The 13,669-nt window shown below is 42.7% G+C and overlaps 1 protein-coding gene across 5 annotated transcripts in view; it reads left to right on the top strand.

Moving 5' to 3' along the window:
* LOC140492554 (misshapen-like kinase 1) overlaps nt 1–13,669 on the top strand; it is a 309,928-nt gene that overhangs the window by 156,667 nt on the left and 139,592 nt on the right. For all 5 annotated transcript variants that reach the window (XM_072591501.1, XM_072591497.1, XM_072591500.1 and 2 more), the window contains exons 4-5: nt 6,319–6,444; nt 11,202–11,312. In XM_072591501.1, coding sequence (XP_072447602.1) covers nt 6,319–6,444; nt 11,202–11,312 — 237 coding nt within the window. The remainder of the gene's footprint in view (nt 1–6,318; nt 6,445–11,201; nt 11,313–13,669) is intronic.

Here is a 13,669-nt window from a genome sequence, read left to right as displayed (position 1 = left end):
TAACAAAAGTAAAAAACCAAAACTCAACTAACTACTAATCTAACCTACAACGAACCAGAGTGTATAATTAAGTCTCTTACATTATTCAAATAAGAGAAAGAAAAAAAAACAATGGATAACACAGAAATTGGGTAGTGAGATACATGCTCGGAATGTGTTAACATCAAATGTAACAAAACCCGTAGTCGTGCGGGATCCCTCTCCCAAGGGGCCCCGGACCAGCCAGGTTCGTAATCTCAATTAAATAAAAGCCCTTGTTAGGATAGCTGAAATATCTGTATTTATATAATTCAAGAAGGGCTGTCATATTTTATGAAATAATTCGGTCTTTAGGTGCACTATATTTGGAAAGAAGTCAAGGGGAATACATTCCATAATTAATCTGTGCCAATTTGAAAGTCCTCAGCCACCCAGTTTACCAAAATATTTTTCCTTGAACAGAAAGAGAGAATAGAAAATAATCTCTTCCCGTACATGTCCAGGGAGGGTAAGTTCGAAAAGCCCAAAAGGAGAGATACAGGGTCCACTTTAATTTCCGTTCTTAAAATTTCTGTCAGGGTACTTGCTACTTTAGTTCAGTATCTACGGATCTTATGACAGGTCCATAGGCAATGTACAAGAGTGCCCACCTCTATTTTATATTTGGGACACATTGGAGATGCTCCTGCCTTAAATTTTGCCAATCGATCCGGTGCTATATGGGCCTTATGAAGTATCTTCAGCTGGGTAGCCTGAGTTCTGTTGCAGATGGTGATTCTTCTGGCGTTTTCCCAAATCTCATTCCACGTTTCTATAGAGATTTTTAGTCTCAAATCCTGGTCCCACGTTTTAAGCAGATTGTCCATATCTCCCGATACTTCATCATGTAGTAAATGATAAATAGTACTGACGGAAGATACCCCCATTGGTCGTAGCACTCTACATTCTTTATGTGATTTATAAAGACTATCTAATAACGTAGTCTTCTTCTGTATGTAATCTCGAATTTGGAAGTATCGAAAGAGGTCTCCATAGGTAATCCGAATTTCTGACGCAGCTGTTCAAAAGACATCAGGACCCCTTCTTTAAATTGGTCCCCTAGACATGAGATACCCCTGGATCTCCAGAGTTTAAAAGTGGCATCTGTAAACCCCGGTTGGAATCCCCATGCTCCCACTGTCTGCGCGTAGAGTTGCCCTCATTTTGCCCGATTATATTCCAAGCTTTAATTGTGTTTAGTATTATAGGGTTTTTACAGTGATCCGTAATGATTTTCCTCTTGTCTGAAAATAAAAGGTTAGTAAGTGGGCATTTTACTTGAGAAGCCACGATGTCCAGCCAGATTGATTGTGGATCAGACAAGACCCAATCAGCTATGTAACTTAATAGGGAACTTAACTGATATTTCCTAAAATCTGGGAAGTCCAATCCTCCCCTTGCCTGTGGAAGCTGTAGCTTCTTCAGCTTAATGAGGGGCCGTCTATGATTCCAGATAAAGGAACCCAACCAGCCATATAATTTACGTAGTGCCAGCCTCGGCAGCATCACCGGAAGCATTCTCATAGATTAGATTAGATTAGATTACTTACAGTGTGGAAACAGGCCCTTCGGCCCAACAAGTCCACACCGACCCGACGAAGCGCAACCCACCCATACCCCTACCCCTTACCTAACACTACGGGCAATTTAGCATGGCCAATTCACCTGGCCTGCACATCTTTGGACTGTGGGAGGAAACCGGAGCACCCGGAGGAAACCCACGCAGACACGGGGAGAACGTGCAAACTCCACACAGTCAGTCGCCTGAGGCAGGAATTGAACCCGGGTCTCTGGCGCTGTGAGGCAGCAATGCTAACCACTGTGCCACCGTGCCGCCCATTAGGGTATAGGAGATGGGGCAGGACATTAATTTTAATTAGTGCTATTCTACCCAGCCAGGAAATTGGAAGGTCTCCCCATCGCTGGAGGTCCTGCCTTATCATTTCCAGTAAATGCACAAAGTTAGCCTTGTATAACTGACCAAATACTGGGGTAATAAAAATGCCTAAATATAAGAAACCCTCCAGGGACCACTGAAAGGGAAAGTGGGATCTGTCCACTAAGTGGGGTATCATAGCAAGGCCACCCATTGGCATAGCCTCTGATTTTGAGAAATTAATCTTATGGCCTGAGAATGCGCTAAATGTATTAATAACTTGGATTAAGCGAGGTACGGACCTCAGAGGATTACTGAGGAATAGAAGAACATCATCTGCATAAAGGGTAATTTTATGTTTACCTGTACCAATCCTCGGGGCTGTTATATTAGGATCAGCTCGTATAGCTTCTGCTAGTGGTTCAATTATTAGCGTAAATAACAATGGTGCGAGAGGACATCCCTGACGGCAGCCCTTACCCACACTGAAGCTATCCGAACTAATCCATTGGTAACCACAACTGCTTTGGGATCACTATACAATGTTGAGACCCATTTGGTAAACACCTTTCCAACGCCAAACCTTTCCAATGTGTAAAGCAAATATGACCATTCAACCCTATCGAATGCCTTTTCCGCATTGAATGCCTTTTCTGCATCTAATGAGACTACTACTCCTGGTATCTTTCCTGATGGCAGGCTTGAATCATATTCAAAACCCTTCTAATATTATTGGATGATCCACGGTCCTTAATAAACCCCGTCTGATTCTCCTTTATGATATGTGGCAATACCCTTTCTAGTCTCAATGCTAACGTTTTAGAAAGGATTTTAAAATCTACATTTAGCAAGGATATTGGTCTGTATGACGCACCTTGAGGGGGGCAAAAAACATATCCATTCTGGTATGACATTTATGTGGATTGGAGTAAAAAGAAAAATCTCTCCCCTGTGGATGAAGACATCTCCATACATCTACTAATCCTAATTCTTTGTTCAGATCCACCAATTGTCTAGATCTGGGAGATACTCCTGCAGTACTGTTGGGAATCCTATCTATTTCTGGACCCATAATACAATTAAAGTCTCCCCCTATAATTGTATGACTGGGACCAAGAGCCATCAATTTTGAGAAGGCTTCTGTTATAAATTTAAAGGGGTGTGCCGGCGGGCAGTACAAATTTAAAATCCCATGTTCCTCTCCATTTATAAGGGCTTTAATCAGAATATACTGTCCAGATTCGTCTTTTATCTGATTTAGGATTTTGAAAGGGAAATTCTTCTGAACAAGAATAACAACTCCCCTACTTTTTGAGCTAAAAGAAGAAAAAAAGGCCTGATCAAATCCACCCTGTCGTAATTTCAAGTGTTCTTTATCCGACAGGTGTGACTCCAGTAGGAGAGCTATATTGACTCTTTCTTTCTTGAGACTTGATAATATTGTCTTCCTTTTGACTGGTGAATTACTCCCCTTGACATTCCAGGTGCACCACTTAACCGACTGATCAACCATAATCATCCAGGCAAATCCGAGATCCCTCGGGAGGGGAAACCCTATCCAGAACATCCCGAGCGTAGAGCATATAAAATTCACAAAAATAAAGGCTCTCTAATACACTCACAACAGTATAATAAAAAACTATTTCTAAATAATAAAAAAAAACATGTTTAAATGGAGATTTTCCCCGTTGTTCCCGGGGGTATCACTTCCTTTCCAAAAGTCCATCGTATCCTCTCCCAATCAGTGCCCCACCCTTGACCCAGGCGCTCCTCAATAGGATGAGGAGAATTCAAATATATTACAGAGCTCGAGTTAACAATGAGCACCCTACCCCCACCCCCTCACCCACACCAACACCTGGATATATTTGGTAATGTTAATACCATGTATAAACATATATAACTATAAAATTATAACCTCAAAAAGTAATAATTAAATATAATAATACAAAATAACAAGGGAAAACAACCCCGCTCCTAGAGACAGAGGTAAAATAGAATAAGGTAACCACCTCCCCCCATCAACATTAACTGGACACCCCGCTTATATAATATATATAGAATAATAAAAAAAACAAGGGGGGGGGGGCGAAAATCGTTAAGTAGAGAACAAATAAATAAATCCCTCTCCCCACCCCCCCCAAGATAATATTAAACAGTAAGGTTAAAAAAAAGAAAAGGGGGGGGGGTGTAAACCAGAGTGGGGGGAAGGCAAACCAATATCCATTATCTCTTACAATTTATCTAAGAGAGTCCAAAAATTCCTTCGCCTTTTCCGGCGATCCAAAGTTATACACGGGGCCTGTTTCCATACTGTAATCTAATCTTGAAACAAAGTCCAGCACCAGCACCTCCAAATCGCTATTAAACTGGATCCTTCATGGTTAAAGCATAGCGTTGCTGGGTAGTGTAAGGAGAACTGAATATTTAACTCCCTTAAACACTTCCTTGCCTCATCGAATGCCTTCCTCTTTTGGACCAGAGCTGGGGAAAAGTCCTGGAATAACATTATCTTGGATCCTTTATAGATCATGGCTTGGGAATCTTTACCAAGATTTCTAGAGGCTTCTAGGAATATCTGCCTCTCCTTATAGCTCTGCAGTCGGAACAGGACCGGGCGGGGGCGCTGGTTCGAGCCGGGCCTGCATATTGCAACCCGGTAGGCCCATTCCACCCTTACCTGGCCTGATCCAGCCTCCAGATTTAAAAGTTGTGGAAGCCACCATTCAAGGAACACTTCCCGTTCGGGAAGGCCCAGCAAACGAATGTTTTTTTCAATGACCTCGATTATCGAGGTCATCAGTGTGGTTCTCTAAGGTCCGGACTTGCTGTTTGAGAGTCCGGACCTGATCCACGGCCGATTGCGCTGGAGTTTCGGAGGTCACGGCCTTTAGCTCTGCCCCTCTGACTCGGCGCTCGATTTCCTTAATGTCTCGGTCATGCTTTTGCAGCGCGGCCGAAAGTGAGTCCTATTGGCTTTGGGACTCTTCAATAACAGCATTGATCTTCGCATCCAGTTTGGAGATGATTTCCACGAGGCTTGCCACTGAAGGCAAGTCCCCCGGGGCGGCTGAGGATGCTTCTGCTGCAGCTGGAGAGAGTGGGGGAGGGGTTCCTGCTTGCTGAGAGCTGCAGGCTCCCTTCCCTTTAGTCATTTTTACTGAAGATTAGATTGTTTAAATTTAATACTAAGCAACTAATTAAATTAAACAGCTATTTTAAATGATTTGGTGAGTGTGGTGGGGGTGGGTGACCCACTTTGCCCAAGTCTTGGGAGGAGCACTGTAGACTCAGACTTGCTGGGTGCCGCCATCTTGGATCCCCCTCAGGTTGTAGTTTAAGTTGTTGGTCAGTTTGCCGAGGAGTTTTTGTTTGCAAACATTTCGTCTCCTAATTGGGTGGCATCTTCAGTGCTATACATGCTGGATACACTAAAGACCTGAAAGTATTTTGGATGTGTTATTATGAAGTCTTATTGAACTTAAGCTGTTTGAAGATGTCCATATTATGGACTTACTTCTGACGGTGTGGAAAATTTGGACGAGGTGGGTTACTCCTCGGAGGGTCGGTGTGGACTTGTTGGGCCGAAGGGCCTGTTTCCACACTGTAGGGATTCTATGATTCCAACAAAGCAGGACAAATCCAATCCAATCCAAGTACAGGTATGACTCCATCAGACTGCTCTGCCATCAACATGGTGTCGTTAACAGTACGACATAGCAACACTTGCTGAGAGTCTGTTCCTCTGTGCTCATGCCTTTGTCAATGTTGTCATTACCTCAAGGCCTGACACACTCCCCTCACCTCTGCAATTAATCTTTTGTCTATATTTGGACAAAATGGCCTCAAAGGGCCTGAAGAGAATGGAAAATAGAGTAAAAGCTTCACGACCTTGGGTCAAATCTTGCACAACAGAAGGTGATTGTCAGCATGCTGGAAGTTGAAGCAGTTTAAAAAAAATACTCTGTTTTCATTTGAACAGTGCATTTGTTCTGATGATGATGCTTTCTCAGCTTGTGCAAATTGAGGTATCCTAGTACTGCTGCGCAGTGCGCTTGAAGTTGATCCTTCACTGAATTACCAATGTTTATGGATTATAATTTGTGTGTAGTCACTGGTGGAACAAGCATAGTATTTTACTAAATCATCAGTTTCTTTTTGAAGCCCGACCTGCGTGATGTCTGTGGCTGTTCAGGCTGCCCAGAGTGCCAGAGGGTTCTCAATCAGAAATGTGAAACTCCACTTTTAGGAAGTGGCGTATTGTTTATATTCAGGTGATAAATTCACTGTGAAGCATTAATGCAGTAAATTGTAATCTCCAGGGTATTAAAAAAATCAGAAAATTAAAAATAAAATATTGGAATGCTTTCAGTTTTTTTTCTTAAAATATATAATGCATGAAGTTTGCTTATGTTTGAATTCAGGATGAAGAGGAGGAGATCAAACAGGAAATTAACATGCTTAAAAAGTACTCGCATCATAGAAATATTGCAACATACTATGGTGCCTTCATCAAGAAGAGTCCTCCAGGCCATGATGACCAACTTTGGGTGAGAAAACATTGGTGTTTGCTGCCAAAGTGTGAAAATAATTTGGGATAATTTTCAGATGGTCCCATAACTCAATCTGATGTAACAGCACGATTGTGTAAACTCTAGCTGGGTTCGTATTTTTGTTATCGTTATTATGCTGAAGCAGCAGCACAGTGATTATATCAATGGATCCAGACTAAAGATGAAGAGGCCAATCTCTGGTGGAGTGTACACTCAGTTAATAATGTTGAACAAAAAGCCGATAGTGGTCACTGTGATCAACTCATAAAATAGTTTATCTGGTTCGCTCATTCTCTTTTTCTGTCCTACGATAAATGACTCCAGCCACACAGCAATGCGCATTTCTTCACTGCCTAAAACTCGCAATCTCAGGGCAGTTAAGGATAGACAATAAACTTTGGGTTAGTCAGCAGTATCCCACAACCTGAGAATACAGAGATTCTGAGCTCACTGCTATCATTATGACTGCGGGTATGATTGGTGCAAGTGTCATTGCACAGTTGTGCATCTGTCCAGCTCGTATTTTACTCTCTCACTTTGCCTGTGATGTTTTTCAGTGCTTTCATGGGATGTGGGTGTCACTGGCAAAGCTAACAGTTATTGCCCATTCCTAATTGACTTTTAGCAAAGTGGCTTACTTGGCCATTTCAGAGGGTACTTAAGAGTCAATTCCATTGCTGTGAGTTTGGCCAGACCCAGTAAGGGATAGCAGATTTCCTTCCTTAAAGGGTGTTTAGGACAATCAGTTATAGTTTTGTCGTCACCATTACTCAACCTTGAACAATAAATGTTATGTGGAACTGAGGGAAAACATCTGACCTGTTGGCATGTTAGAATGTCGGCCTCATTAGTTCACAATATTTAATTGAATTGAATTAAGTTTATTGTCACGTGCTCACGTGTACAGTGAAAAAGTTGCAACTCGCCACTTACAGTGCCATCTTAGGTACAATGGCACAGAATCTTTGTTGCAAAGCAGAAAAATAAGGAAAATAAAAATTTAAAAAGTTAAACTTTACAGTCCTTACTAAAAAGTAGAAAAAACAAAGATGCGCAGTTAACACTCCAACATTGTAGTTCATTAGTGCCTCGCCATGCTGGACCTGCACATCTCACAAGGGCTTCCCCTCCCATGCTTTGCGTTCGGCCTTGCCTCCACATCACTCCGTTCCAACTCCCTCCTGGCTGCTTGCGCTCTCTCCACCATGCAGCCTGCTCTTGCTACTGTGGCAGACTGCCTGCTCCTCTCTCTGCTGGTTGCCTGGTCCTGCTAATGCTGCTAGAAAGAAGAAAAAGGTGGAAGAGAAAAGAAAGAAAAAAGGAGAAAGAAGGATACTGCTGGCCTGGTGCTGGGGAATTGAGGGGTTCAGGAGCCAGAATGCTGCCTATCCTGTAGCTGCTGCAGTCTTGTGTAAGATGTAAATAGTGAATAGCTTGGACTCATTGTGGGGACAGTTTGGGAAGAAGTGTAAGAAAATGCAGATAGAATGGAACAATATTTGTGTGGGTCAGAAATGGGCTGAATTACCTATTTCTGTGCAAAGTGCAGTTCTGTTTCACCTCGTCCTGCTCTGAGATAGTCAAAGCAGTATGAGATCTCCTGTTGGAGGTTCTGATATATTGACTGCAATGTTGTTGGAGTAACAGGAGTAGATTATTTCAACCCTTGGGTCAGATTCTTCATTCACTGAGATCGAAGCTGACCTGTGACCTAGCCCAACAGACCTACCATTCTACCATATCCTTCATGACCATTAACCTGTCATTTTAAAATTAAACTTGAGTGAGCATTGGTTGTTTGCAGAAGAAAATTACAAATCTCAACCAACTTTCACGTGTAGAAATGTTTCCTAATGTCATTGCTGAAAGGACTGTCCTAATTTTTAAGCTATCCCTCCTAGTCCGAGATACACTGACCAGTGGCGGTAGTCTCTTGCAATCTAGCTTATCTGTTTCACATAATATCTTTAAAATGTATAGTAAATTCATTTACTCCTTAAGCATTATAAATTCTTCAGTGTAACCCCTGAAGGCAGGTATCCTTATGTTAAATCTGTGCAACACTGCCTCCAGGGTCGATGTATCATCCCTAATTGTTCACTGTAACTCCAGCCAGGTAAGTAATAATTGAAGCATGAATTACTCTTTAATGCTCTGTCCATTAAATTATGTTCCTTTAGTTATAAAGACCTGGTTTCTGTTAGCGTTTTTTGATCATTTTCTGAACTCTTAATGACCCATATACCTGGGTCCCCAAGTCTGTTTGGATTTCTGTGTTATTTGCACCTGTTCACCATTAAGTCCCCAGTTCTATCCAGGCGTCCAGGCTGAAGTCATGAGTTCAAATCTCACCTTGATAAATAGTTTAGATTAGATTAGATTAGATTACTTAGTGTGGAAACAGGCCCTTCGGCCCAACAAGTCCACACTGCCCCGCCGAAGCGTAACCCACCCATACCCCTACATCTACACCTACCCCTTACCTAACACTACGAGCAATTTAGCATGACCAATCCACCCTAACCTGCACATTTTGGACTGTGGGAGGAAACCGGAGCACCCGGAGGAAACCCACGTAGACACGGGGAGAATGTGCAAACTCCACACAGACAGTCGCCTGAGGCGGGAATTGAACCCGGGTCTCTGGCGCTGTGAGGCAGCAGTGCTAACCACTTTGCCACCGTGCCGCCCACTATGCCACCGTGCCGCCCGTGACATTTGAACTTTGTAAAAGTCTAGAAGAAAAGGCTAGCCTAATGGTGACCATGTTTTTGTTTTGTATTCGTGCGTGGGGTGTAGGTGTTGCTGACTTGGCCAGCGTTCATTGCCCTGAAGGCAGTGAAGAGTCAAGCTGTCGGCTTGGATTCACATAGGGCTAGAACATAGAACAATACAGCACAGAACAGGCCCTTCGGCCCACGATGTTGTGCCGAACTTCTAACCTAGATTAAGCACCCATCCATGTACCTATCCAAATGCCGCTTAAAGGTCGCCAATGATTCTGACTCTACCACTCCCACGGGTAGCGCATTCCATGCCCCCACCACTCTCTGGGTAAAGAACCCACCCCTGACATCTCCCCTATACCTTCCACCCTTCACCTTAAATTTATGTCCCCTTGTAACACTCTGTTGTACCCGGGGAAAAAGTTTCTGACTGTCTACTCTATCTATTCCTCTGATCATCTTATAAACCTCTATCAAGTCACCCCTCATCCTTCGCCGTTCCAACGAGAAAAGGCCGAGAACTCTCAACCTATCCTCGTACGACCTACACTCCATTCCAGGCAACATCCTGGTAAATTTTCTCTGCACCCTGTCCAAACCTTCCACATCTTTCCTAAAGTGAGGCGACCAGAACTGCACACAGTACTCCAACTGTGGCCTAACCAAAGTCCTGTACAGCTGCAACATCACTTCACGACTCTTGAATTCAATCCCTCTGCTAATGAACGATAATACTCCATAGGCCTTCTTACAAACTCTATCCACCTGAGTGGCAACCTTCAAAGATATATGTACATAGACCCCAAGATCCCTCTGTTCCTCCACCTGACCAAGAACCCTACCATTAACCCTGTATTCCGCATTCTTATTTGTTCTTCCAAAATGGACAACCTCACACTTGGCAGGGTTGAACTCCATCTGCCACTCCTCAGCCCAGCTCTGCATCATATCTAAGTCCCTCTGCAGCCGACAACAGCCCTCCTCACTGTCCACAATTCCACCAATCTTTGTATCATCTGCAAATTTACTGACCCACCCTTCGACTCCCTCATCTAAGTCATTAATAAAAATTACAAACAGCAGAGGACCCAGAACTGATCCCTGCGGAACTCCACTTGTAACTGGGCTCCAGGCTGAATATTTACCATCTACCACCACTCTCTGCCTTCAACCGGTTCGCCAGTTTTCTATCCAATTGGCCAAATTTCCCTCTATCCCATGCCTCCTGACATGTGAGGATGGCAGATACCCTTCCCGAAAGTCATTAGTGAACCAGATGGTTTTATTTTAATATGACAATCAGCATTGGCTACATAGTTACCAGTAGACCTTTTTATTACTTTTATTCCAGATTGTTCAATTTCCCCATCTTTTGTGGTGGAATTCATAACATTGTTTTGGGTTATTAGTCCAGTGATGATGTCACTCCGCTACTAACTCCCCATGTCAGTTTCTTGCATAAACCCATCTGGTTCTCAGAGGCCCTTTTTAAAGAAGGAAATCTGTGGTGCTTCCTCAGGTATAGCCTGTGTGTGACTCCAGACCCACAGCAATGTGGTTGTCTGCTGGACAGGTGGGGATAGGCAAGAAATGCTGACCCAGCCAGAGGTGTTCATTATTGCTTGAACAAATTTATAAAAAGAGTGCCAATTGTAATCTTCTTCTGCACCAGTGTATTTTCCCCAATCATTGTCCCTGTATGTCAGTGGCAGTATAATTCTAAATTGTATTGCTCTGAAGCAGATGCATATGTAATAAGCTCTTGAAACTGTGTAGGATGCACTGAGCATTTTAAGGGTATGAATTTTATATTTTTAGTTTATTAAAATTGTGTTTTCATCTGCAATGTCTGAAGTCAATGTTTTGAAACAAGCTCTTGGTTTCTATAATTTGCTTATAGTTGGAGTTGTTTTCTATGGTTTTCTAAGAAATATCAGGTGCCCCTTTTTCTTTTTAAGAATCCCACTTGTGTGAAAGGGAAAGGAAGTTCAATTACTGTTCCTACTCATGCTGTGTTCCATTCCTTAGCTGGTTATGGAGTTCTGTGGAGCTGGATCAGTCACCGACTTGGTCAAGAACACAAAAGGAAATGCACTGAAAGAAGAGTGGATTGCCTACATCTGTAGGGAAATACTGAGGGTAAATACCATTTTCGGAAGCCTCCCCTTCCACCAATGTTTCCTCATTTTCGTGAGTTTTTTTGAGATTTGAACGAGAAATATTACTTCAAGTTGAGTTTCTCTTGGAAGGCGTGAAAAGCATCTTTAATCTGTCTGATTTAAACATACATTTCCCTTGAAGTTTGCTGCATGATTATGTTGGCACAGTAGCAGGAAACTCTTGGCTCAGGTTTTGTCATATTCGCGGACTTGATCTTGAGTAGCTTATCCTGTCCAGTGTGGCTTCAATTCCTGACTGTGATGCTTGTTTTCAATCAAACAAACTCTCAGGAATGTGATTCCCCCTCTGAACTTTTTGGACAGTCCCAACTTGGGAATTTTTATCTAGGATTGCAATAACATTTCAGATGATGGAAAGTTGGTTGCATTTAATTCTTCAACCTTGCTGTTCCCATCTTGGAGTTGTTTGCTTTGCAGTACTTTCCCAAAGTTTTTGTCATACTTGCACCCAGTTGAAATCCATGTAAAGAAAATGGTCCATTGAGGAGCAGTTCTGATTGTTTCAACCCAGGTCAGAGATTATTGGCTATTTTGCACATTTTGTGGCTGGGGCCATCATCGACCTTTTCAAGTTCTTTATCAATATTATTGTAATTTCAATGCAGCCTCAATTATTTTCTCCTCCCACTCCTTGTTATTGCTGTGAATCTTTGCTCTTGGGTAGATGCCCAATTTCAGCAGTTGCATTCTCTAAATTTAGCCCGATGCCTAAAGGCCATCATTAAATTTGTGTGACATTTTGTGCACAGGTCCCACTAGGCAAGTTGTTTATTAAACTTAATCATTGTGGCAATTAGGAATCCTAGTTTTGACAAAAAGCCAGAAATCACAAGAAGGGAAAAATGAGCTTCTATACTGAAGCATTGCTTGAATGACTGCTAGAATGCAGAAAGCGGTTTGAAATTTATACTATACCAGAGCATTTTAAATGTCCCCGACTTCCAGACTCTCACTTTTCATCCCATAAATCAGAATGTGAGGACATTGCCCACAATCTCCACTGTTAAGAGGCAAAAGGATTTTGAATTTGTCAGATTAAGTACAACAGGGACTCAGAATTGGCATCTCTGGTGCACTGTCCCCGTACCTGGCCATAATGTCTGTGTTCCAGCCGCACCTGTCTCTGAGGTGTGACATAACATGACTGAACGGGTCGAGTTAAAAATAGCCAGAAAGGGACACCCTGTGGTCTTCTAAAAGCTACCATTGGCCTTGCTCCCCTGCCCTTTCCTCAGAACTTCGCAAAGTATTCCTTAGAAACCCCTCTTTCATTCAAAAGCTGCGATTGAATCTGTTTTTTACCACCAATTCAGTTCCAAATTCTAAATTTACTGTGTAGGATTTTTTGGATTGGAAGGACTTGTCCCCAACCCTCAGTGGGACCGCCTGTCTGGGACAAATCCCTCCTGATTATATCAATCTCAGGGCTATTTTGAAGAGCATTGCTTGGTTGCAGGTGGAGTCTCCACCTCTCACTTGGGCAGAAGTCTTTCCTTGGCAAGCAACCTCGCTGACATTGCTGTGGTCCTGGCAGTGGTAGCCACAGCAGTGACAAGGCTCTGGGGATTTGAGGTGGGGTTGCATTTTGAGAAGGAGGGTGAGAAAAAGATTGTTGGGAAAAGAAGGTTCGTGTTTTTGATCTCTGACTTGTGCTGAAAAGCTCCAGGAGGGGGCTTTGGAGGGGGGGCTGTTTGTAAATGAGGTGCTACTCCCCAGGGCAAAGCAACTTTCCCCTTGGATTTGGGGAAAGTTCCGAAAAGTGGTATAACTGCCCGATATATTTTGTTTTGGGCCAGGCTCAGCTGGTGGCCATTTGGCCCATTGAGTCTATGCCGGACCCCCCAGAATCTCTCCCCCCACTTTCTTTTCATCTGTTAAATTAAAAATGTTGTTTTAAGAAATGGGTGACACAATAATTGATTTAGCTTTCATAAATTAAATCCACAAAAAGACACTTCTCCCACAACCCTGGTAGTTTGCATGTCAGAGTTTATGAACTCCTGATCAATTCTATTAGAACTACTCATAATTTTGAACACCTCCATTAATTCTCTTTCTCTTCCTCTGCTATGAAGAGAACAATCCCACCTTCTTTGGTCTTTCCCTGTAAATTTTACCTTTCAGACTCTAACCGCTATCGCGGGGTTGTGATTTTAAAAAAGGTTTATCCGAGCTTTGTTACATTCATATGTTTGAAGCTGTTGTTTTTGTTTGTTCTTGCCTTTTAACAATTCATCACTTTGATCTGCCACCTTCTGGAAAATCTTTGAGGGTTGGAGAGCCATTGTGGCTCTGAATGATACCATTCAGTGAATC

Source organism: Chiloscyllium punctatum, chromosome 21, assembly GCF_047496795.1.
Source record: "Chiloscyllium punctatum isolate Juve2018m chromosome 21, sChiPun1.3, whole genome shotgun sequence".
NCBI lineage: Eukaryota > Metazoa > Chordata > Chondrichthyes > Orectolobiformes > Hemiscylliidae > Chiloscyllium > Chiloscyllium punctatum.
This window is presented reverse-complemented; position numbering and strand designations above follow the sequence as displayed.